This window comes from Chanos chanos, chromosome 8 (assembly GCF_902362185.1).
Source record: "Chanos chanos chromosome 8, fChaCha1.1, whole genome shotgun sequence".
NCBI classification, from domain to species: Eukaryota; Metazoa; Chordata; class Actinopteri; order Gonorynchiformes; family Chanidae; genus Chanos; species Chanos chanos.
This window is the reverse complement of record NC_044502.1, coordinates 16315687-16341222: the sequence shown is the minus strand read 5'-3', so window position 1 is coordinate 16341222 and position 25536 is coordinate 16315687. Positions and strand designations below refer to the sequence as shown.

The following is a 25536-nucleotide window of genomic DNA, read 5'->3' as shown; positions in this document are numbered from 1 at the left end:
GCTGAGCTGTGAACTGTCAGACGATTGGGATTGATGAATTTGCAGTTTCTCTTTGTGCAGAAGTGAAAGAAAACCACTAGTCCGTTTTCCTTTGTCTGTTATTTTGGGGGGAGAGGGGTGGGGTGGGGTAGGTTTGTAATTATAGGAGATTAGCGGGCTTCTAATGCATTCCAATGGCTATGTTTTAACTGTAGCTTTTAAACAAGAGTGGGGCCCAGAGAGGAGAGAACAGAGTCAAGCATGTGTGTTTGTATATGTGTGTATGTATGTGTGTGCATTCTTAGTCAATATGCTTGTAAACAGGAACTAGAGTGAAAAGGTTACTGCAGGACAACGCATATGAAAGAGAAACAGAGGAGAGCCCCTTGACACAGTCACGCCGACAGCTCAAATGGCTACACTGGTACAGGCCAGGCTTTCCACACAGCCTTAATTATACAACACTTTATACGGATGCAAGATGCATGACTGCATGCAAGTACCTGGTGTACTTCATGATTCAGAGCTCTCCAGGTCTCATGACACCTTTGCAAACTGAGGTAAACTGTAAAGGTAAACTGAGGTATATTGGAGACCTGAATGGAACCTGATGGGTTAAAGAAACTGTTTGAAGGTAGGAACTGAATCATGATGACGTTTGTAAGTATTGTAAAATCTTTCCAGAACTCTCTAGGGTATGAAAAAATAGTAGAACACAGTTCTATGTGCTACGTCCATGGGAGCATTGAGTGTCAGGAAACATAGTGTCTGTCCTTGTCTATTGTGCTGTTCTATCAGTGAATGCAACAAGGGGAAAAAAGGGTAGGAGTTTGAAAGTCTTTGAGGCTATTAGCACATTCATACTTTTGGACAAATCTGGTTTCATCTGCCTCCTCTGTCTTTTGTATTGGCCTTCTTATTTTTTCCCATTTCATTGTACTTACTGATGTTCAGAAATTGAGTGTTTTCATAAATCTCTTGCATTCTAGACATACTTAAAATGTTATGTATATTTATTCAGTTAGCTAGCTATCAGAGGTTGTCCTCTGGAGTGACCTTGATATGAAGAACCATTTCATGTGCGGAGAGTGGCTCTTCTTTGATACTGAATCCACAATTTTTAAGGTCACTGGGCAGCTTCTCTTACCACTAAAAGCCACCACTGGTCCAGAACAGCTCTAGACATTCAGGAAGCAGGATTTCATAGAGAGTGACTGCTATTTTATTTATATATTTATTCATTTTGTGCAGTGTTTGAATGCTAGCGAAATTCTAGGAGGCTGTTGAAAGGGCAGTTTTAACACAGCTCAAAGCTCCTTTCTCAATGTCTCATTAATATCCAATGAATCATATGCTGCAGATAATCATTAACTATTATTGTTTTGTAACTCGAGATGAGCACTTGAGTGCTTATACTGGTTCTAGTATGGGAACCATTGCAACAATAACGATGTGAAATCAAGATTTTGCTTGGACTCTTGTTTATTTATTTTAGAAGACCAGCCCTAAATAAGACATATCTTTCAACTCACAATGTGACAAAACTTTTACATTAAGGGATTGATTTTACTAGAAGTTTGTATAGATATTGAATTGCTCCATTGATACGTTTGCAGATCTTGCTCAGCTTAGACAAACATTTGCAGCTCCCGTTACCACGACTAAATTGTGGAGGTTTCCAAGGAGAGCACTTGACCGTTTCCAAGCCCTTCCACTTATCTCTGAGTCCCTGTTCATCTGCTCTAATAAAACGAATACTTGGCATAATAAGTGAGGAACTGAGTCATTTGGTTGTATGGGAAAGGCCAAAGTGTTGACACATTGCTCAGGGAGCCCTGTAGTTTGTCATTTAGTATGGTGTGTCATTTAGCGGGTTGTCAGTGCAGTTTAGAATCTACAAGGTTTTTTTTTTTTTTTTCTTAATCCCTAATGTAATGAAACAGTTTGTCAAGCTTGATTACCTTCGTGTACAAGCAATCTAACAATCTAATGTAAAAATATTGCTTCTCATTGCACCATCTCTTAAGATTTAAAATAGAAACACAAGATTGGTCTTATTACTGTTGAATAGGCTACCATGATAGATAAACGTATGGACAGACAGACAGACAGACAAGATAGATATATATATATATAGAGAGAGAGAGAGAGAGAGATTGTACACAGTGAGTAGACCCCATTGAGGTGGGGGGGGGTACTAACGACTTGAGCTCATATTGCGATGAACCTTGATACCCAATCAGAGAAGGCGACTTCCCTTTTATTGCCTTTTAAATGCGAACCCTGCTGAGACTGGGCGTGCTTAGTGGTTAGGGACAGACCCTTCGACAGTTTCTCTGCAGGTCGCATGCGTCTTCCTGTCTGCAGTTCCTGTGTTCTGGTATATACGACCCATGAGTTACCGAGGTCTCTTTCATCTGTTTAAATGTACAGACAGCAGCAGAACTGCTGAATCCATTGAGCTAAAGACTATAAGGAGTTAAGAGATGAATGTAAAGTGGGCTTTGTATGTGTGTTTGGGTGTGTCAGTGGGTTGACTCTTAGATACAGGAGTTGATTTGTAGATTAAGCAAAAGGGGTTGGGTCCATTTAAAGATAATCTCTCTGCCCCGAGTCTGTGTCCCTGTGTGTGTGTGTATGTGTGTGGGTGTGTGTGCGCACATGTTTCTGTGTATATGTGTGTGTGTGTGTGTGTGTTTAAACCAAACCCTGTCTCAAAACAGATACCCCTCGTGCTTTCTTTACTTATCAGTCTTGTGTAGTCATCAGTGACGTAAACCTTAAGCACTCCACCCGGTAAACAAATGGTATTTAGTGTTTTAGTTGGTGGAGTTTCCTTTGCCTTTGGGTGAGAACTTTATATTTGACGAAAGGGAAAACACTTGTTATGTAAATTGCACCTCTAAAGTTCTGTAACAGAAAGGATGCATTGTTTTGATTTAAAGCCTGAATACACTGCTGTATTACTTCCCAATGGGAAGTAATATTCTGTACTAGTGACAATTGAACAAACTGTGTCTGAGTGTTTTTGAACATGACACCTGATGTGTCTATGAGCTTAGGGACAAAAACATGGCCATAAATACACGCATGATTTGTTTTTGTGCTGTGTGTCACAACTGTACTTATTTTTCATGCGCATGTGTTTGTGTTTGTGTGTCAGACTTTGCTGTGGTAGAAATGACGGATGCATTCCGACAGCCCTCTCTCTTCTACCACCTGGGAGTCAGAGAGAGCTTCAGCATGGCCAACAACATCATTCTCTACTGCGACTCCAACTCCGACTCCCTGCAGTCCCTACAGGTATTATCTGCCTCTTCATGCTTAGAGCCATCCAACCTCAGTGAGTGATGTCACATAGCCTTAGAGTTCTAGAACATACAGTGTTGCCCACCCTTCAGCTTGGGCGGTATTCTCAAATAGAATTAGAACACGCAAACAAACTCTACAAGATGAACTTGTTAAGCAATGTTATTTGTCACAGGCGGACATTTGGATGCATTAGACAGCTCTCTGTTTCTCTCTTTATGCCTAACAACAGCAAAATGCAGTGTTTTCCCACTCGGTTCACCCTAACAGATCAAATGCGTGATTTCCATACAGATAAACAAACCGTGGGATTTGGTTTGTACCATGCTGAGCTTTGCTCTCACCTTGTATAAAAAGCACATGCATTCTAATGGCCTTAGGTGCATTTACACCTCTGACTGTGGCAGTAATTGGAGCCCCAACGTGTTTCATAAAGTGTCACGTAAATCAAGGCCTCAAACAGCAGAGGAAAATGGGGGAAGCCCATTAGCAGGATGAACATCTCTCCATCTCTCCCTCTCTCTCTCTCCATCAGAGAAGAGGGTTATGAGATGGGGGAAATGGTTTATACAAAGGCTTTATTTCGCAATAGATTCCTGTTGAGGAGGAGGAGGACAGGTCTTTATGTACGTCACTGGGGCTGCAACCTACCCATAACAAACAAAACCCACAGCAATCACGGAAAGAAAGAGAGAGCGAGCGAGAGAGAGAAGGAGAAAAGACACATAGGTGGATAGATAAATGAATACATACATACATGCATACATACATATATGGATTTATGCACAGGTGAATATAAATATATACATTTGAGTGGAAGACTGGTTAGTGAAGAAGTGGACAGAGAGTAAACATCACAGACATACAACACAAGCCATCTATAAATAGCAGTGTGTGTTTATAAAGGCAGAGAGTTTCTGTTTTACACAGGGGAATTCCTTTCTCTCAGTGACCACAGCCCTCATACACAGAGACACAAGTAAAACAATGACAGAGGGACAGAGGGGAGGGTGCACCTCACAGCATATGCAAACTACACACGCACGCGCACACACACACACACACAAACACACACACACACACACACACACAACTGTTTGCTGTAGATAGGCACTTAGTAAATTTTTTTAAAAAGGCTTTGAGCATGCATGCATGTGCAAACACACACACACACATATATACACCGAGATGACAGTTTGACAGTGTTCGTCTGATCTAAGCTGTAGAATCATCCCTTTGTGAGGGGGTTATGTAGTAGTGAGAGATACAGTAAGGGTTTTGTCGGTTGTAAGGGGCTATTTGCTAAAGGCCAATTGACACATCAGACAAGCAGTATCATCTACCAAGCCTAGGTAAATGTTGTATTCATGTTCCTATGAGTCTTTGGATTGGCCATTGTGTTCATGCTCACACGCACACACATACACACACACACACACACACACACACAGAAAGAGATATTGTGGTCCATAATTCAGCAAACATTTTGTTTTAATCACTTACCTCACAGTACACCCACACCTATTGATAGGTATCACATTCAGTGCTGATGTTCTCTTTAGTCATCACAGGTTTTGTCTGTCTTTTGTGTGTACCTCCCATCCAGGCCATGCCACTGTTCTACACCACGTCTTCACCTGCGTTTGACTACGTTAAACAGAGTGACACAAAATCACATGTTTTCAGTATAGAGAAACCAGAGCCAAATCAGACGTATTTAATCACCTCAGTGTGACATTTCCGTCCGTCTAACTCCTCTCTGCTTTACATTTCAGGATATAATCTGTCAGAAGAATACAGTAAGTATGCAAAACATCTTCTCTCTCTTTCTCTCTCTCTTTCTCTCTCTGGGCTCTTTGGCAGAGAGGGAGAGAAAAGGGAATTGAATAAGAAAAGTGAATATCTATTTAAAGTACTCATATTTCCATTTTATTCATTGTCAGGGTTTTGAAGTACATTTGTTTAGTGCTCTTATCTACAGGCAAGGTCTGTGAGATGAGGGTGACACGCACACACACACACACACACACACGCAAACACATGCACACACTCAAACACGCACGTACACACATGCACACACGCACAAACACGCACACACATGCACATGGAGTATAAGGAGAAGGATAGAGTTACATACAGAAATTTTCTCCTGCAGGCAATGCACACACACAAACACATGTACACACACATTAACACAAGATACACTTTTGTGCACAAATGCAAAACTTGCATGCCCACCCATGCAGAAATGCACACACACACACACACACACACACACACACACACACACACACACACAGTCATTTTGTTGCATTTTCACATCCTTGATTGATATTATTAGCGGTACTTCTCAGAGCTGATGGGTATTTTTTCTTAAAGGCCTCGGTAACCACACAGCAGAAATCACAGAGGAGCGTTTCCGCATGCTCTTTCAGACAGAGAGAGGTGCAGAGAGATGGAAGCATACTCCCTCTTTTTCTCAGACACACATGTGCATGTACACGCACACACTCTCTCTCTCTCTCTCTCTCTCTCTCTCTCTCTCTCTCTCTCTCTCTCTCTCACTGACACACACACACACACACACACACACAAAAATCATTTTCCCATCAGTCCCCAGCTACAGGAAGTCCTGCTCCCATGAATATCATTAACAGAAAAGGAGTCAGCACTAAATCCGTGCTGGTCCTCTTTGGATCTGATATGATCCAGGCAGGGGGGTAATGAGTGCTTATCAGTCCCACTGACAGGGCCACTTGGCAGGGATAGTGAGCCAGGGCTTAACAGGGTTAAGTGGCTTTGGACTATGTAGTAAGGTGGCTTTATGTGGGTGGAAACAGACTCCAGTCATCCTACTAACTAAGAGCCGGACAGAGAAAGAGAAAGGGAGAGTTCTTAGGTGCATTTTGTAGTCTGTCTTTCTGACTGTGTCTGATTTTCTGACTCTCTCTGTCTTTCTTTCTTTCTCTCTCTCTCTCTCTCTCATTTGTGCATGCACACACACATATGTATGCATGAATTCCAGACACAGTTATTCCATTCATGACTCTATCTGTTTTGAAGTCTTCCTCAAACATGCACACACACTTTGAGGTCTCATCTTTCTCTCCGCACTCTCTCCCTCTTTCTCTCACTTCTGTGTCTATCTGCATGCCACTTCCTTCCACAGCGTGAAAATAAACACATGCATATCTATGTCACAGAGCCTCCCTACCTCTCTCTCTCTCTCTCTCTCTGTCTCTCTCTCTCTCTCTCTCTCTCTCTGCAGTATGTATCACAATGCTCAGTAAAATCAAGATCATGCATCACTATCATATTTCATTAATATATCCTATACTTAGACAGCTTGATTTTAGTTTATAGGGACTTTTGTTTTTAGTAACATATTCTAAGCAAATGCATCAATGAACATCAAACTTCAGCTATGTGTTTATTAAGAGCGCAGTAAGACAAGATGACAGATAACCTTTGCGCCGTCAGTCAGAGAGGCGCAAAGAACAGAGAGGATCAACGACTTTCAAGATAGTTTTCTGACACCGACAAGTGTGCTGTGAGGTTAAAGATGAAATGTGAAAGTCTGTCACAGTGAGTTAATTTCAGGGAGATTCAAACCGTCTCATCTCACATGAAGAGCACGTAGGCATGACGAACTGTGTCACACACTTTTTCATCTAGGTGCATAACAGTTGAAGGAGAAGACATTTTTAAGATTCTAAAGGCACTGTTTTTGATGAAACTGAACATTCTTTTGGCTCCCATGTAAAATTCTGTCCCTTGCTTTATGACATCACTGTCATTGCCTGCATTCTAGAACAGTACGGGATTAGTAACGGTGGCTGAAACAGTGTCTTAACGTGTCTTGACCTGTCTGTAATGGAATCTTCCATTACCTGGTGACAATTGGAACAGTAATACCCAGAGGTCCATGGCTCTGGGACTGTCCCAACAACTTGGACCTGCCTGACAAATGACTCAGCTTCTTGTGTGCGTGTGTGTGTGTGTGTGTGTCGTCATGTGACAAAGCTGAGCGTGAGTCACTCAAGAGAGATAAATATAGACGGGGAGTTTGGTAAGCCAATGGACCCACACTTATTTTTGAATCCAAAATAGGACCACAGCTTTAAAATTATTCTGCTTAAACGTTAAAAGGAAGCTGTGCATTCTCCTCATGTTATGTTGATTGCAGTTTGCTCATGCTTAATTCCTCTTTTGGCTCTAGGAGAACCAAATTAAGGAGAGGTGATGTCATAAAGGAAACTGTGGAATATTTCCAAGGAAGCCAACAGAACATTTAGGATCTTTAGAATCAATGGAACTGTCAACTTTCAGGGCAGCGGGGAAGAACTTTCAAACGTCTTCTTCTTCAGCTGTTGTGGTCAACTGCTAATCCAGGCATTTTTAGGAATCTTTTCCCTTCCAAGAGACATTCAGAGCATTACAAAAAAGTTCATCACAATAAGAAAAAAAAAAAAAAGATATTTTGCTGTTGAGTCACTTTTGGTGTAAGGTGGTGTGCTCTGGTGATGGAGAAGAAGGGTTATTGAGACCTTTGATCTTTGAGGGGCTTCTGTCCAGAGGTGGGAGGGGACATGTCCCTGCCTGGCTCCGCCCTCTGTTCTCTCTGTGAAGGTGAAGGTGATTGATAGGAACACAACCCCCACCCCCCACCCCACCTCTCCCATCTCCAGCACTAATGGATCATGTTATCATGTTTGATTTTTGCATTACATTACACATACTGACTTCCTTACATTTTTTTATCTCAACATTTCACTTACACCGATGCTTTTTCATTTCCGTTAATCATCATTCATTTTTCTTTTTTAAATTAATATCCATTGCCATTTTTTTCCATATGTGGCCTCGCCTTTCATACTGCAGTGCCTTGAGCCAAGTGTCTTAACAGACAAACCAAAAAATCCCGGTTTAGTCCCAGACCGACTCTGCTGTTTGAGCTCATTCAAAGTTGGCATTCAAACACCGACAGGTTAAAGGAAAGACCCAGGGCTTTAGCACTTTGCTGGTTAAAAACTGACAATCAATTCAAATCCTGTATGCAAAGAGCAGGCTGATGAAAGGGGCGAGTGGATGGATTATAGTGTGCATGGAGCTTTGAGGTCAGGTCTGTCCCAGAGGCTCACAGATGGTTTCACTGATTAAAACTCATGACTGTTTTATCACTCTGCATGTGACTGGAATCAGCTATGATCTCTTACTGTCTCAAATATAACCACTCTGTGTGTGTGTCTGTTACACATTCTCATTCATATGACATAAAGTCCTAAAGTAACGGAAATACAACAAAACCAGTTTTAGGGAATTCACTCGCCAGCCTTGGGGATATTGTTTTCTCACATTTCTTACTATAAAAAGCTCCTTTTATATTTCTCACTATAAAAAGCTCCTTTTATACTTCCCACTGTTTTCTGGTGATCCTCCCTTTTTAACAGCTCTCGTTTTGAAGCCAAACTCTCTCCCTTCACATCACACCTCTTCTTCATCTGCATGAAAATACACATTTTCTCAAATTTTCTCACACTCTTCTTTTTTCTTCTTTCCCCCCTCCTCCTCAGACATGCACGGCAAACTATACCTTCATCCCGTACATGGTGACGCCCCATAACAAGGTGTACTGCTGTGAGACCAGCCTGATGAAGGGACTGACTGACCTGATGCAGCCCAGTTTTGAGGCGCTACTGGGGCCCATCTGCATGCCTCTGATTGACAGACTCACACAGCTCCTCAAGATCCCCAACACTAACTCCTGGTGAGTAACCGTACGCACGCAGACACGTACACGCACATGCACACACACACACACACACACACACACACACACACACACACACACACACACACTTATGCAAAATCTGGTGTCTATTGAAGATTTGTTTTCCATCCCTTTTTTCTTGGCCTATGGGAGACAGTGTCTCCACTCCATCATTTTCTTTCTTTCTTTGTCTCTCAGTCCCCCCTTATTTAACCACTTACTCTGGCCCTCAATAGTGATGTTAACTGTGATGTAAAATTGTGAGAGGCTGTGCTTGTTGGTGCAGTTCTTCAGGTGTAAGAACTTGTTTCAGTTCACAGTAGTACATATAAAACTAACAACATTAACAGGTAGCACTGTAACAACAGTCTACGAGTGTGTGTGTGTGCGTGTGCGTGTGCGTGTATATGTCAGATTTCTGTTGCCATAAGTTATTTTGACAGCTTGTGACACCTGTTATGGCAGCTTAATGAAACTGTTATGTTTCAGCTGTAAGACTGAAACTTGGGTTAAGACTTGTTCTCTATATATGATACTTTGGCTGGGAAAAGTCAGATCTCTTGTAACTCAAGCGTTCTAATGGTGAGAGATTCAGAGTATCCTAGTGCATTTAATCAAGCTCTGGTCTGAACCAGTTCTCTATTGTAGAAAGGTGTTATTTCTCCAGAGAGACAGAGATGGACGCATGTCGCAGAGAGGAGTTAAATAGAGGAGTGTGACTTTATAGGAACTGAGCTGGGACCACACGTGACTATTTCTTGCTTCAACAAGCCTGAGAGAGAGAGAGAGAGAGAGAGAGAGAGAGAGAGTGTGAGAGAGAGAGAGACAGACATGTTTAGTTCACAGTATGACATGTATTTTTTAGAAATGTATCTTATGAAAGAGCACATCTTTATTTATCAGTGCACAGTTATTAGATATGAATAACTATAATAACATTCTGAGAAAGCCAATCATTTGTCATCCATTAAATGATCATCTGTTTAATGTGGTACTTTGTGGCCTGTCAAACACATAGTTTTTGGGCATAAATTCAGTGTCCAAGTTTACTGACCGTCTTATAATTGTTTACTGTGAGTCAACTGATGTTTTAGACTCCCTGCCAATATTCAGCATTATGTCATGTTCCTGGAAAAAACAAACAAACAAACAAACAGAAAGAACCACTCAATCACGTCTGTCGTTCTGAGAGTGCTCACGCCTTGGATTACTTCACTCCTCATTCCTGGAAAATAATTTACTAAGAAAAAAAGGAAAAAAGTGGCAGTCATATGACTTTGTACATTCATATGTTAAGTATCGGTCTGCCACAGACATGCAGGTTAAACTGTGATGTGCTATTTATAGCGCACCCTGGGGTTGGGGAAGGTGAGGCGGACACTGGTTTTCAAAGCTTGCCTCAGCCTGGGAGATGAATTCAAGCACAGAGCACAACGAGTGGCTGCTTCCTGTCTCTGATCTTTGTTGGATAGCTACTCTTTCTACTTGACCAGTCATAACAATGCACTATTTATAACTCTTTAATATTGTGTCGCTGTTACTGTAGCAACCTCAAAGCGAGTGGCTTGGTCCGACAAAGGATGTAACCTGTAATTGATTGTTGTGTAATGTTGACTCTGAAACCGGGGGGGGGGGGGGGGGGGTGGGGTTTTGTTTGTTTCTTTATTTATTTCATTTGTTCACTTCCCTGTTAGTCAGTACTTCCGTGAGACGATTCTGAATGAGATTCGAAAAGCGCGGGAACTCTACACGGGGGTGGAGCTAGCAGCCGAACTTGGGCGGATCCAACAGCGATTGGATAATGTGGAGTGCCTGTCAGCGGATATTGTCATAAATCTGCTCCTGTCATACCGAGATATCCAGGTAATGCCCGGCGACAAAATTAGCATAATGCTATTATATTATTACTTTTACTTGATACTTTATACATGAATGTTTTCACTGAAATGTTGAGAAAGCATTTGTCTTGCTTTCTCAACAACATATTTTATTTTCATTGTTGATTTTTTTCCCTATGGACTTGTTGGACTAGATAAGGAAGAGCCATAATGCTACCTGTCCTAGCTAGAGAGTCCGGAATCTTAGCATTAATATTTAAGAACTTCTCCCCTCTGATTCCCGCATATCGGAATATGTAACAGTCCCTGCGGTTGTCAGGGGCCTCCCCGCCTGGGCGGAAGTGATGTTTATTTGTCTAACACTGTCACGCAATTGGCTCCCCCTCCTGTCCCTTGAGTGACAAACTTCCCTCAAACACATGAATAATTGATGGCCAGTAATAAAGGTTTGCTGAATTATTCAACGTGTTTGGAGTGTGTACAGTATACACTGGAAATGGAATACAACGGGAGAGAGTACATTAAATTATTGAATGTGTGGGATATAAATAAACAAACAGTCGTCATTTCCATGTTAGATTACGACAAATAAGATAAGTTGCCATGGAGACTTTACAAATTGACATCAGACAGAGCGTAAAGGAGTCTTTGTCTCTAAGGTTGTTGTCACAGGACACAAGGCCCACAAGTGTAAAGCGTGAACCACGTGTATGATCAAAGAGGTCTGCCCACACATTGTTGAAAAAACAGATAAAAGTCAGACAACTTTGCTTGCTGAAAAAAAAAAAAATTGTGTGTGTATTCATATTTACACTGTTCTACAAACATTTATGCTGAAAAGCTGATTTTGGGAAGTTTCAAAATTGTGGCTCTGGTTGATGTGTTTTGCAGGACTATGAGGCTATAATCAGGCTGGTGGAAACTCTGGAAAAACTTCCCACCTTTGATCCAGTAGCTCACCCACATGTGAAGTTTCATTATGCCTTTGCACTGAACAGGTAATACACACAGAACATCTGTGGCATTCATTTTTTGTGTGTGTGTGTGTGTGTGTGTGCAGGGTTGGGTAGTAACAGATTACATGTATTCGGGATTTTGTAATCAGATTCCAAACAATAAGTAACTATAATTGGCCCAGATTTCATTTGAAAACATGTGCAATTAGATTATAGTTACATTGTCAAAGATTACTTGATTACATTTTTGATTATGTCTTTAAAATATGGCAATTTTAAAATTAAAATGAACATTTTAAGTGCTCAAATTGTGTTACAATAGCAAACTCCTCCCTGTGGCCTTTGATTAAAAAACATCAGCAACAAAAACTTAGACAAAAGAAACAATACAGTACACCTGTAGACGTTTATGCCAGCACGTTTTTGTAAGGAGTCGACTAATTAAAAAATGCCCGACATGTTCTACTGTATATTAAAGTAAGTTACTTCTCTCAGGGTCCCAGGTTGCCAGTTTTGTTAATGGTGACTTAACTAATATTTTTTTGTGTGTTTTAATGATGATTTGTGGATAATGGAGTCTTTATTCCTTTTCATTTACATTGATAATGGAAGATGAACATTTTGAGTAAGTGCTCCTCACGCATTAGACCGCAGCAACAAAAACAGTGCACGTTTGTGCCAGTACTGTTTTTATGAGGGTAATTTGATGTGACCAACTCTAAATGCTGAATATGCAAAATGCCTTTTATTTCATTGAAAATGTTTTGAGATGTTTAAAGAGAAAAAAACGAATATATGTGGAGACTCAGATTTTTGTGTCTGCATCCATTTTTTTTAGTATGCAGTGAATGCAAAGCTGCAATGTTCTTATCATTCATTGGCAATGCTACAGTTTTTTTCCTTGAAAAATACAGATGCATTCTCGCAGGGAAGTCTCCCCTAGAGAAAACTGTCTACCTCTGTTTATGCTCATATACTCCTGCATAACTCATTGGAAAATACCAGGAGTTTTAGGAGAATGAATGTTGATTGAGAGTTTTGCATGATTTGAGCATAATACCAAAGAACAGGAGAAAGAATGCCCAAACTGGCTGATGGCTTTTGTTATTGTCCAGTACTTTTTGTGTGTGTGTGTGTGTTTGTGAGAACATCACGGTTCAGGGTGCTGACTTTGTTTATCAAAGACACACACAAAAGAGAAGTAAAATATCAGTACAGTGTGACACACATAACTGGAGTGAACTTTTTCCGTAGTCAACTCTCCTGAGGACTGGTATACCGAGTAATTGGGTTAATCTGGTGCAAGAAAACAGCAGCAGGAGGCAAATCTCTGACCGTTTGCACACAGACCCACACACACACACACACACACACGCACACACTCTTCTTCATTCGGACCGCTAACATGCCAAATGTCGGACACAACTTTTGGCCGCTCTCTCATGTTTAGTCTTGAGTTGAGTTTTAGAAACCACTTGTACTCTTTTATAGATTAAGGAGTTCAGGTTGAATGATACTGCGTCACTTGGCCAGATGTTGAAATGGTTTTCCATCAGTGAATTTGATGCAGCGTGGATTTGGATTAGGGAATGGATGGAGGTGTACCATGTCTAGTGAGCCACCCATAGCTGTGTTTCCAGACTCTGAGAACAGAGACTCTGATTGTCTGGAATGAATTCCAGAACATCCTCTTGTGGACTGAAAGCCCTCTGAACAACACAAAAGCACAGATGGCCAATGTTAATTACTTCATACGCTCAGTAACCAAGAGGAAACTGAAGAAATCTTCCAGCCAAAGTGAATAATAAGAATATGTTTCCTAAAATCAATCAGCCAAACAATACTAAATGAACATCTCTAAACAAACATTTCCTGTTTGCTTTGAAACAGGCCTCAAACACTATACTTAACAAGGCTGAATGTAAGTTTCACTGGAAAAGCTTATTCTTCATAACAAACACTCCAACAGAAGGCAATATTTCGGAGAAATGGAGGAGGGCGTTATGTGCTTGTTCAGCCTGAAGCTGTGGGTTACTGTAATGGAATGAACTCTCCTCTCGTAGTCTCTCAAAGAAATTGGCACAGCCTCTTGAGGAGCCTTTGAACTAGATAGACTGTTGTAACTCTATCTAGAACATTCTTAATGACTTCCCTATGCTGAAGCACACACCTCACTGGCAGAATTCAACGTCTTGTTTTCTTCTCACTGTTAATGTATTCCCTTCAGAAAGACAAAAGAGAAGAGAGAAAGGAGAGAAAGAAAGAAAGAAAGAAAGAAAGAAAGAAGCTGTCTCCTCCACAGCTCTGATGTAAAATCACAGTTTGGTATTCCTCACACCTTCTGATAGTGACTCACATTCTCATCACAGAAATCAGTCAAATGAGATTCATTCCCTCTGAGGTATAACACACACACACACTCACCAAGTGCGCACACACACACACACACCCAGATGCTCTGTCATTGAAGGTTTTGCAGCATTTTGGAGACACTGAGCTTTGGAGAGCTGGCATGTCTGTTACACAGTGTCGTTATAAAGCTGTCCTGTCACACTTAATAAACTGTAAAGAGAGTCAATAGCACTGAAGGTATTTGATAGCAGAGCTTCTCATATACATTATATTACCTCTCTCTCTCTTCTCCCTTCCTATGTCACCTTACCTCTCTTAACATCTCCTACTTTCCCTGTTTCTGTCTCCCACTTCCATCCCTTCATTTCTCTCTCTTCCCGTCCACAGGAGGAATCTGGCTGGCGACAGGCAGAAGGCTCTGGATATCATGTTGCCATTGGTGGAGTCTGAGGAGCAGGTGGCCTCAGACGTCTACTGCTTGGTGGGCCGCATCTACAAGGACATGTTTCTGGACTCCCACTTCACTGACACAGAGAGCCGGGACCACGGCACATGCTGGTGAGACCATCAGATCGACAGACGCAGATAGATAGATAGACAGACAGATAGATAAATAGATGAACACTAGTGTCCTACTGATCCTTGCAAAGATGTTTATTAGTTTTTAACATTTTCATGAAGGTGTAATAATGTTCAGTGCTCCATAGAGATAGAAATCCAGTCTATCTTTTTTCCAGTCTCCCAGGGTGAAAACTTTGTTCACTTGCACATTGATGTCAAAGCGAGGCAAGAACGCAGAAGTAACTGTTTATCATGCATGAGGAACTTGCTGTTATTGTGCCACTCAAACCACAGGTTGACTATATGGTCTCATTAAGCCTATTCCCAATGGGCAGTCCTCTCATAGTTTTCAGTGATGTGTTAGAAGGCATTTGTGCATGTCCCAAGCTTACATTTATGACATTTGTTCTCATTCATTTTATGGCAGTGACGCAGGTTCCAGTATTAAAGCTCAGCACCTCTCTCTCTCTCTCTCTCTCTCTCTCTCTCTCTCTCTCCTTAACAATATCTTTGGCTGCTTTTTTAATAAAGGAAGATGCATTCAGTGAGGAGCCATTTAAGCCTTTAGAAATGTCGGAGGATGAGCAGGACAACGAGCATAAGCATGTGCAGAACATTATTATAAGGACTGTAAATCTCACTGACAGTTAAGTGCTGTATGTTTTCTTTGTCAGGTTCAAGAAAGGATTTGAGCTGGAGCCAACACTACATTCTGGGATAAACTACGCTGTCTTGCTCTTGGCCGCTGGGCACCAGTTTGACACTTCTTTTGAGCTTCGCAAAGTTGGTGCGTTTTAAAATCCCCTGACTGATTTGGTTCGACCAAAATTTCGGACAGTCTGAGCTTTTCATAGTTATCCAAGAGCGGGCTGAATTTTGCACAGTGACGTCAAAATACGAACCAGGGGTATTTTTCAGAACAGTATTCTTTCTTTCATTGTCATGTGACTGACATTGCAGGACTTAATATCCTGACGTCCCAAATTACTTTAAAAGGAAATGGGCCCCCAGGGCTTACAGAGCTAGAGAACAATGTTTACTGTTTTATGAAGGGTGGGGTTCTTTTTATGTAAAAGCTGATTATTTTTGGTTGCGTTTCTTTAAGTGCCCCAGTTTTGTGTGTGTGTGTGTGTGTGTGTGTGTGTGTGTGTGTGTGTTTGTTTGTGTGTATGTGTGTGAAACTTGAGGCTTGTAGCGGGGGAAAACGTGTGAGAGTGGACAGACAGCCCCTTAGTGCGAGTCTGAAAACTGCTTTAGGTTGCTTGAAGCTTTAGAGAGACATGTTCAGACAAGCTAAAAAAAAAAAAAAGGGGAAAAGAAAAGGAAAATGTGGCTCTTTTTCATTCCAGCAAATTTCCAACCGACCATCCATAACCAGATATAGTTTTCACTGCAATCTACTGCTTACTGCAATAATCTGATTAGTGTTATGGCATGCATGTAAAGGGAGAGATACACACTTAAAGAAACGGAGATGAATGCAGTTATTCCGAGCCTAGTTCAGCATGCACTGTCTGTAGTTCTCACAAGAGGCTTTAAACAGGACAAATGCTTGGAATGTCTGAAACCTAATTTTCGTAACATTTAAACCAAGGATTGTGTATGGTTTGTCTAACTATAGACCTGCAGTGTGGCATTATTCTGTTTCAGTACGACCTTAAATAATCCTGATTTAGGTGATCAGCATATGTCAGACCGCCTCCAAATACTAGATTCAGACTCGTTTGATCAGGACCACATCAAAGGTGTGCAAGAGCAGTACCCTCCAAGAGCTGCCCACTCTGTGTGTGTTTTCTCTCTCTCTTTCTCACACACACACACACACACACACACCAATCCCCCCCCCAAAAAAACGCAGTGACAGTATATTCGATCACTACTGAACTGTAATCTTGTACGGGTGACAAACTCACACCTGCTCTAGTTATGTGTCAGCGTGGTGGGAGTAAGTGGGGACAGCAGGGTTGTGGGGTAAGTAAACTGTGGTAATTGGAGAAGTGAGAGAGTGTGTGATGTTGTTGTATTTGTTTGCTGTTTAGGAGTGAAGCTGAGCAGTCTCCTGGGGAAGAAAGGCAGCCTGGATAAGTTACAGAGTTACTGGGATGTCGGCTATTTCCTGGGAGCCAGCATACTGGCCTGTGACAACACCAGAGTCATTCAGGCCTCTGAGAAACTCTTCAAACTCAAAGCGCCTATCTGGTTAGAACACACACACACACACACAAAGACATGCATGTGTACAGTACACACATACACAAACATACACCTACACACACGTATGAACTCACACTGTAAATAAAATGCATCATTGCCTCTTGTACCTACAACAATGCCCAAACAATGCCCAAAAAGGACACACAACTGACAATAATATCTATGCTATTTTCCAGTTTTGAAATTTACCCCCTCATGATGTCTGTGTGCTGTTGTCCAGGTATCTGCGTTCAGTTGTGGAGACTATTCTGATTTACCAGCATTTCCATAAGCCTTCCACAGAACAGCAAGGTCCCAAGCAGGAACTGGTAGACTTCTGGATGGACTTCTTGGTGGAGGCTACAAAAAAGGACGTGTCCTCAGTTCGTTTTCCAGTAAGAGACTCCTATTCTTACTGTCTTACTCATTCTTCCTTCCCGTGTTTCTTCGTCATGTTTTGACAAGTGTGTGCTGGATGCAGTTTACATGGAAGTATATGATTTACAACAGCTTTTACACAATGCAGTTTACGTCATTGTGCCGATGTAGTCAGAAATCATTCCGGACGTTTCCATATTCCGCCCCAGACGCTCTAACAAATGTTTAGCTAGCGCAAACCAGACAACAGGGATATAGAACAGTCATACAGCAATGTCATTTAGCCTGCTCTGCTGATACATCCCGTCACTCCTTTCTGGAGTGACAGTTATGATCAGCAGCGACGTTAAGGTGACAGAAATGGACCGGTACGACGAGAAATTCTTTTTCTTTTTTCCGCACCGGGAAATAGCTCGCTAAGGTTAATCAGAACCTAACGGTTGCGGCGGCTTCACACGTGAACAGTTTGCAAGGTAAAAACTTTCTGAACTGCTGTGAATTTTCAATCTGTTCTTGTCCTTTGTACATCTCTAGGTTTTGATATTGGAGCCAACAAAAGTGTACCAGCCGTCTTATCTGACAATCAACAAAGATGCTGAGGAGAACACGGTCTCCATCTGGCATGTAGCTCCGGATGACAAAGTAATCAGACCAGGGCACGCCCAAGCACAGACACGCACACACACACACACACACACACACACACACACACACAAAGTGTAATAATTTTTCATGCTTAATAATTCATTACAGCTCTATACTCTTAAACAACTCCTGCTATATCTTATGAATACTGTCTTTCTCTGTTCACAGCTTCAGACTGTGTATGTTCTCAAAATAAACGAATGAATAAATCAATAGATAAATCCCATTGCTTCAAAAGGCCTCTCACATCCAATATAGTGTAATATGTGGTATTACAATATTACATATTCACTATTCCTTTGTCATTATGGTCAGATTATGGCTTAATCCGAATGATTGTTTTACACAGAGTGATGAGGCATCTTACTTTTTTATATCTATATATGTATTTGAGTTAAATGCAATCAAGTTAAATGTAACTGAGCCAAATGTAATTGAGTTAAATGTATTTGAGTTCTGATGTGCGTCAGGCACAGGGGCTGAGAACTCAGAGGGAAACAGTCACCTCATCATGACTCCAGCTGGATTCACTCTGATTATTCTCCTGTGTTTGTCTGCCTACTGACCCCCCCCTTGTCTCCATCTCCCACTCTGTATTTCTCTCTCTCTCTCGCTGTCTTCCTTGTCTGCCTCTCTCGGCCCCCCTCCCTCGCTCGCTCTCTCTCTCTCGCTCTCTCTCTCTCTCTCTCTCTCTCTTCTTTTACTGTCTCTCACAGAATAAGGGGATTCATGAGTGGAACTTCAGTGCTGTGTTAGTCCGGGGTGTGAGGTCAGTTCCGTACCAGATGCCTGCTTGATGTGATTGTGTTTAGGGCCAGATTCACCAAAGTCAAGAGGGCCTGGAAGACAGATTTGGTGTAGCAGTCTTTCCCATTTCATGTGCTTGATTTTGGTTTTAGTACCTTATATTTGTTATGTTACTATGTTGTACCTGTTTGCAAAGTATTTTCTCAGACTTTACACCACCAAAAAAAAAAAGAAATTCTGGGCTGATGAAGAAACCAAATAACCCCTGCAGTATTTTAGAGTTTTATTTGTTTAAAGCAGCTTATTAATTAATCAAGACAGATACATCATCTAGTGTTAATACACACAGGCTACAAACACATGCTACTGCGTTTGGTTCCAACTGCTTTTGTGCTGGCACCAGTGTCAGGTTGAACCCGTATAAATCAGGTGGTATTCCAGATTTGGGCAACGCTCCCCTCCCCCTCCCTCCATGCTTCTCATCTCCTACTTCCACCACCTCTTAGAGGCACTGAGCAGAAGGCTGCTCTCTCTCTCTCTCTTTCTCTCTCATCAGGGCCATCCTGTAATGTTGCTAGGGAACGTCTCCTTCCCTGTGCCCACTCGTCCTCTTAGACAAGGAAGATACAATAGAAGATTCTACATGCCACACAGAGCTGAATAAAGAGAGTCTGTTTCTCTCCCACCCTCTCTCTCTCTCTCTCTCTCTCTCCCTCTCTCTCTCTGTGTGTGTGTGTGTGTGTTAGCTGCTACTGCAAAACTCACCCTCACAAATAGGAATGCCCTCATAGACTTTGCGTGGAGAGATTAAGATCTTTATTTTCTCCTGTATGGAGTCTTTTGTTAATTGTTAAACTTTACAAAATAAGGACCTTGGACAGAGAGAAAGTTGAACAAGGCCTCAGGCATGGGATGTTTTATAGCAGATACTGTTTTTTTTCTTGGTAATGCTGAAACTTGACTAAAAGAAAAGGAATTTTTGTAAGAGTTTTTGTGTTTGGGACTGTGTGGTTCTTGGTATACTCAGTGAGTAAGAAAGTTCTGGAAAAAGCAGGGTCAGAGCATACAGAAGAGAAAGTTCCAGAGGCAAGCCTGTTACCTGTCTTCTTTTTTTTTTTATTTCCTATAGTATATCCAAGTTTGATGAACGCAGCTGTTTCCTTTATGTGTTGCACAATGCAGAGGACTTCCAGATTTACTTCTGCACTGAGATGCACTGCAAGAGGTTTGTTTCATTTTAACAACACTATTCAGCTGTACTGTTAGTCACAAGACTCAGATCAACTGTCCTTATTCAGAGCAGTCCAACCTCAAAACACTTCTTCATTTCTGCATCCGAGTGTCTCTGTGTGTTTGTCTCTGTGTGTATGGTGTGTGTGTGCGTTTGTGTGTGTGAAAGCGAGTGAGTGTGTGTGTTTTGTGTACATTTATGTGTGTGTGTGTGTGTGTGTGTGTGTGTGTGTGTGTGTGTCTCTGTGTGTATGGTCTGTGTGTGAAAGCAAGTGAGTGTGTGCGTGTGTGCGTGCGTGTGTGTGTGTGTGTGTGTATGTGGTTCTGTTCTGACTTGGTTCTACCCTGCAGGTTCTGTGACCTGGTGAACAGTTTGACAGAGGAGGCCTGGTGGGGTCAGGATGAGGCAGAGTGTGACACAGAAGCACTGGAGGTGAGAAAACACACAGAGACCCTCACACTGTCTCATTCACTTTCATAGAGTAAGCTAGCATGAGACGCAGAGAGAAACCCTGACTGTCTCACAAAGTCTCACGCTGTTTCACATTTTCTCTCTCTCAGAGAAAGAAGCACTGTGAGACAACATAAGACACACACAGGTCATCAGCCTGTCTCATCCTGTCTCACAGTGTCTCAGTGTCTCACATTGACTTACACTGACTTACGTCGTCTAACATTAGTTCACATTGGTGCATATTGTCTCGTTCTGTCTTGCAAAACATCACTCATTATCTCATGGTGTTTCACAAAGGCACCTTGTTGACTTTCATTGAGCCATCACTGTTTCACGGTGTCTCACATAGACCCTACAGCACGTTCCGACTTCATCAAGCTAAATTCAACATTTTTAATGATCAGCTTTGTCTGTTCAGACATCCTGTATCAGACATACAGAGATTTGATTTTTATATTGTATCAAAATAAATGGTTTCCGTAGCTATCTTTCTTTGAGATGTCCAAACTTATTTAGATGTTTCATAAAGGCCTTGTCATACCCATTTTCACACTGTCTCTCTTATTCTCACTTTCTCTCAGTGTCTCTCAGACACTTTAATGTTCTCACAGTGTCTCACAGAGGGCCCCCTTACTGAGGTGTTTTCCAGTCTTGCACTGATCCAATTATCAGAGCAGATTTGTATGTACCCGTTTAACCTGTGATGCAATGGAAAACAGTTAAGAATATCCTCACATCTCTGGCACACCTATAATCTGCTAAATAAAGGCATGACACAGATCTGTTGTCAAAACAGGTTTCTATGTGATCTCAGCAGAAAGCTCACCTGTCACGCTGAGTAAACTGTTCTCTGAGTTTCACCTGAACAGAAGGGTTAAATACTGCTCTCTGTGTCTTACCTGGACAGGGGTTAACTTTGAGTTCTGTATTTCACCTGAACAGGGTTGACCCTGTTCTCTGTGTATTACTTGAGCAGGGTTGACTCTGTTCTCTGTGTATTACTTGAGCAGGGTTGACTCTGTTCTCTGTGTATTACTTGAGCAGGGTTGACTCTGTTCTCTGTGTATTACCTGAGCAGGGTTGACTCTGTTCTCTGTGTTTCACCTGAACAGAGTTGACTTTTCTCTGCCTGTCACATGAACAGGGGTTAAGCCCTGTTTGCGGTATTTCGACCTTTTAGATTGTGGAATTTTCAAAAGGTGTTCAGCTCCCCGTTCATTTGTTCTGCAGTTGTGTTCTCTGGGTTTTACCTGTGCTGGTGTGAAGCTGTGTTAGATGTGTGTTTTTTTTTTAATGCATTCAGATTTATTGCTGGTGTTTCTTTGTGTTACATCTATTTGAGTAGTTAAAATGTATCCTCTGTGTAGGTGGTTGATCTGTGCTCTCTTGTCTTCTTACAGTATGATTATGAATACGACGAGCATGGGGAGAGAGTGGTTTTGGGAAAGGGGACGTTCGGGATCGTTTACGCCGGACGGGACCTCAGTAACCAAGTGCGACTGGCCATTAAAGAGATCCCAGAGCGGGACAGCAGGTAAGCATGATCGTCTCCGAACGGCACCTGTTTGTTTGTCTTTCATCCTCTTCTGCGTGAAAAACAACAACAGGTCGGAGGTTGCCAGAAGGTTTTAGCCGTTGACCTGAGCCGGCACAATATAGCCCAAGTGATTTATTGTGTGAGAAGGCTCTTGTATGTTATGTTAAAGGTAGGCTACTGGATTACAGCTTTGAAGATGATTGTGCTGAAAAAGGAATCGAATTCTAAAAACCTGTTGCACTCCTGCACACACCCACATGTGCTTACACACACACACACACACACACACACAGACACACACACACACACACACACACACACACACACACACATACACACAAGCACCTGCTGCAGCAGATTGAATTGCCTTCCTATTACTGTTATATAAGCACTTCCTGTATGGAGTAATACAGCTGACAATCATCTAAAGTGTCTACATGAGTGTGAGTGAGTGTGGAGTATGGATTTGTGTCAGACTGTGTGTGTGTGTGTGTGTGTTGCGTTTTGTCTCTGTGGCTCTTGACAGTAATGTGTGTGCCAGGCCAATATAGACAAGAACTAGAGAGAGGGTCGCCTAGCAACAGGCACACTGTCTCTCTCTCTCTCTGTCTCTGTCTCTGTCTCTCTGTCTCTCTCTCTCTCTTTCTCTCGCTCTGTGGCTGCATTGAACTCATGTCAGCTCATTGTTCTGCCTGCTTAGGTCTTATTAGAAGAGCACTCATTTGTACCTGTGATGATTAAGCCGTGTTGAATTGTTCCTGTAATCTGACTAAAAGTCATTAGAGCTGCTCATGAGAGAGGACAGGGAAGGCTTGAGTCCTTAGTGAGTGTGAATAATTCACACACTGCTTGTAATCTTTTCATAGAAAAAGAGAAACAGAATGTTAGCTGCACAGGAGTGGCCGAGAGAGAAAAAACAGCATGTTTTTTCTTTTTTTGTGCTGGTACATGATGTGCTGTTTTTTTTAAAAAATTGATTTAGTGTAAAAGGCACTGTGATCAAGAGTTATGTAAACTATGTTGAACTTTTATCTGGGAGCATACAGTGGCTCCGGGCTTTTTTTTGTTGTTGTTTTGTTTTTACATTGTAGCAGTGACGGCAGGTTTAGTTATGCAAATTCTTGGGTTCAGAGTCCTCTTTCTCTTACCCGCTCCTCATCTCTCTCACCCATGTACACACTCAACAGTTTACACACACTCACACACAGACACACATATACACACACTCACACACATATACACACACTCACACACACAGACACGTGCACACGCACACACATACACGCATACACACACACATACACGCACACTCAAAGCCTTGCTTCCTGCTTGAATGTGTTAACAGGTATTTTTTTGTTATTTTGCAGGTACTCCCAACCCCTTCATGAAGAGATTGCTTTACACAAACACCTGAAGCACAAGAACATTGTCCAATACCTGGGCTCTGTCAGTGAGAACGGCTTCATCAAGATCTTTATGGAGCAGGTACCAGGAGGTGAGACAACATACACACACACGCACACACAAGCATACACACACACACACACAAGCCCACATACGCTCACAAGCATACATACATACACACACACACACACACACCCACACACACACACAGACAGAGAGGAGACTAAACAGTCTTGTCAGCTGACATTTGAGGTACCACGTGTACTTCTCAATGTATTTTAAAAGTTATGACAACCAGTCATAAATTGCACAGTTGCTGGCTTAGATAGGGCTTCTGAGAACAAAATGAGCTGAGAACCAGGAGATGGCAAGTTACCTTGCCTCCCACAGCAATGGATTTAATCCAACCACAGCAATCCCAGAGGGTGTTTGACATGGGCATTCTTACTTCCCCCTCCCTCCAGTCCTCATTAGGTTTGACCTGTATAATTAAAGGAATAAAAAAGCAATTGCGTCTTTTATCTGCTCTCAGTGCAAAAAACCTTGCAAATGAATCTCATCATTTTATCTGTTTCTCTCATTGACTCTGTTTTCCTGTGTGTGTGTGTGTGTGTGTGTGTGTGTGTGTGTGTGTGTGTGTGTATGTGTGTGTGTGTATGGTATGTAGGGAGTCTGTCAGCCCTCCTGAGGTCTAAATGGGGACCGCTGAAAAACAACGAACCTACTATTGGTTTTTACACCAAACAGATTCTGGAAGGGCTCAAATACCTGCACGACAATCAGATCGCTCACAGAGACATCAAGGTGACATTTCTGTCCTCATACACATCACTCTACCTCACACCCAGCTTAAAAAGCCGATACCCCTCTTCCTCGGAATAACAGCTCATCTCGTATATCCTAACTTTTTGATAGTGGACGAGTAAGTTATGAGAGGGACTGTTTTTTCAAGTACTGCCTGGTGGCGTGAAGACCAGAACCTGAACGTTTGGGTTATAGCATGCGTTTCACATACTCCTGTAATAACAGGAAGGGCTCTGACCATATTTGGCATTTGGAAGCTCCTTAAAATGAACATGCCCCTCCCAGGAACACCTACGTACAACTTCCATTCTCCCTCATTTCCCATGATGAATGAATCTCAACAGACAGCTATGTAAATGTTAATCACTTTGTTTTCAATGCTGAGCATCTTGTACTGTTTGCTTTATGGGTAATCCCTTTACTGATGAGGGTAAAAGCGTTGGGTAAAAGCATTGTTTTTGTAAGGAAGAATTACACAGCAGTTTGAGAGCTCTTGCATGCATTTGCATGTCTGTGTCTTTGCGTGTGTGTGAGAGAGTGAGAGGGGGACAAGCAGAACTATTGATGTCCTTTTTCGTCCGGCCGCAGGGAGATAATGTTCTCATAAACACGTACAGCGGAGTCTTGAAAATCTCCGATTTTGGCACATCAAAACGCTTGGCTGGGATCAACCCCTGCACTGAGACTTTCACTGGTAAGTGTTTTTTTTTTATTTTTTACATGTGAGAGGTCTTGAAACCACTGGAGTGTATTCCAGGATTCCTCAGTTTGCTGAATACAGTAAATCATAAAAGTAAACTTTTTTTTCTGTTTATTACCTGGCTAACTGAAAAATTATGCTTTGTGGAATACCCCCTTTGACTAGAAAAACCTGACTGCAGAGTTGTTGGTTTTTTTTTTTTTTTTTTTGCTGGGTGTTATCTCTGTTATCTCTGGAAGAGGCTGTTAAAAGGTAGCACCCTTAATCCTGTCTGGGCTCTAATGGTCTTAATCTCATCTCAACCGTACTGATACACGATACATCCCAGAATAGCAGGTGTTGCCATTTTTAGCGATGAAATCTTTACGGGTTTGCAGCCTGGGATTCGGCGGGTGGGGGTTGTGCTTTCTGACTGCAGACACGGTCAGTGACCAATTAGGATGTGGCTTGACCTAGTTCGTCAAGATCGGTTGATTGCTGATTTCCATGAAATTCTGACATAGCCTCTTTTTCCTGAGCGTGCTTGTTGCTTTAAATCTCAACCATTTTAGGAAGTAATCAGGTCAGAAAAACAGTCTCTTACTTGGGTGTAGTGACACAGGCATGATTATAAAACTACAATGCAAGCTAATAAGGATTTCCTGTATTCTAGATTGGACCTTAGTAGGATCCTCCAGCA

General features: G+C 41.9%; 1 protein-coding gene across 1 annotated transcript in view; it reads left to right on the top strand.

Annotated features, from left to right (window-relative positions):
- Window positions 1-25536, top strand: part of map3k5 (mitogen-activated protein kinase kinase kinase 5) — a 40886-nt gene that overhangs the window by 5520 nt on the left and 9830 nt on the right. The window contains exons 2-18 of the mRNA XM_030781295.1: window positions 3143-3282; window positions 5064-5087; window positions 8862-9055; window positions 10753-10921; window positions 11788-11894; window positions 14592-14762; window positions 15440-15552; window positions 16805-16964; window positions 17200-17353; window positions 17871-17978; window positions 18698-18750; window positions 19858-19953; window positions 20310-20391; window positions 21813-21946; window positions 23317-23444; window positions 24021-24157; window positions 24746-24851. Of these exons, the coding sequence (XP_030637155.1) occupies window positions 3143-3282; window positions 5064-5087; window positions 8862-9055; window positions 10753-10921; window positions 11788-11894; window positions 14592-14762; window positions 15440-15552; window positions 16805-16964; window positions 17200-17353; window positions 17871-17978; window positions 18698-18750; window positions 19858-19953; window positions 20310-20391; window positions 21813-21946; window positions 23317-23444; window positions 24021-24157; window positions 24746-24851 (2076 nt within the window). The remainder of the gene's footprint in view (window positions 1-3142; window positions 3283-5063; window positions 5088-8861; window positions 9056-10752; window positions 10922-11787; window positions 11895-14591; window positions 14763-15439; window positions 15553-16804; window positions 16965-17199; window positions 17354-17870; window positions 17979-18697; window positions 18751-19857; window positions 19954-20309; window positions 20392-21812; window positions 21947-23316; window positions 23445-24020; window positions 24158-24745; window positions 24852-25536) is intronic.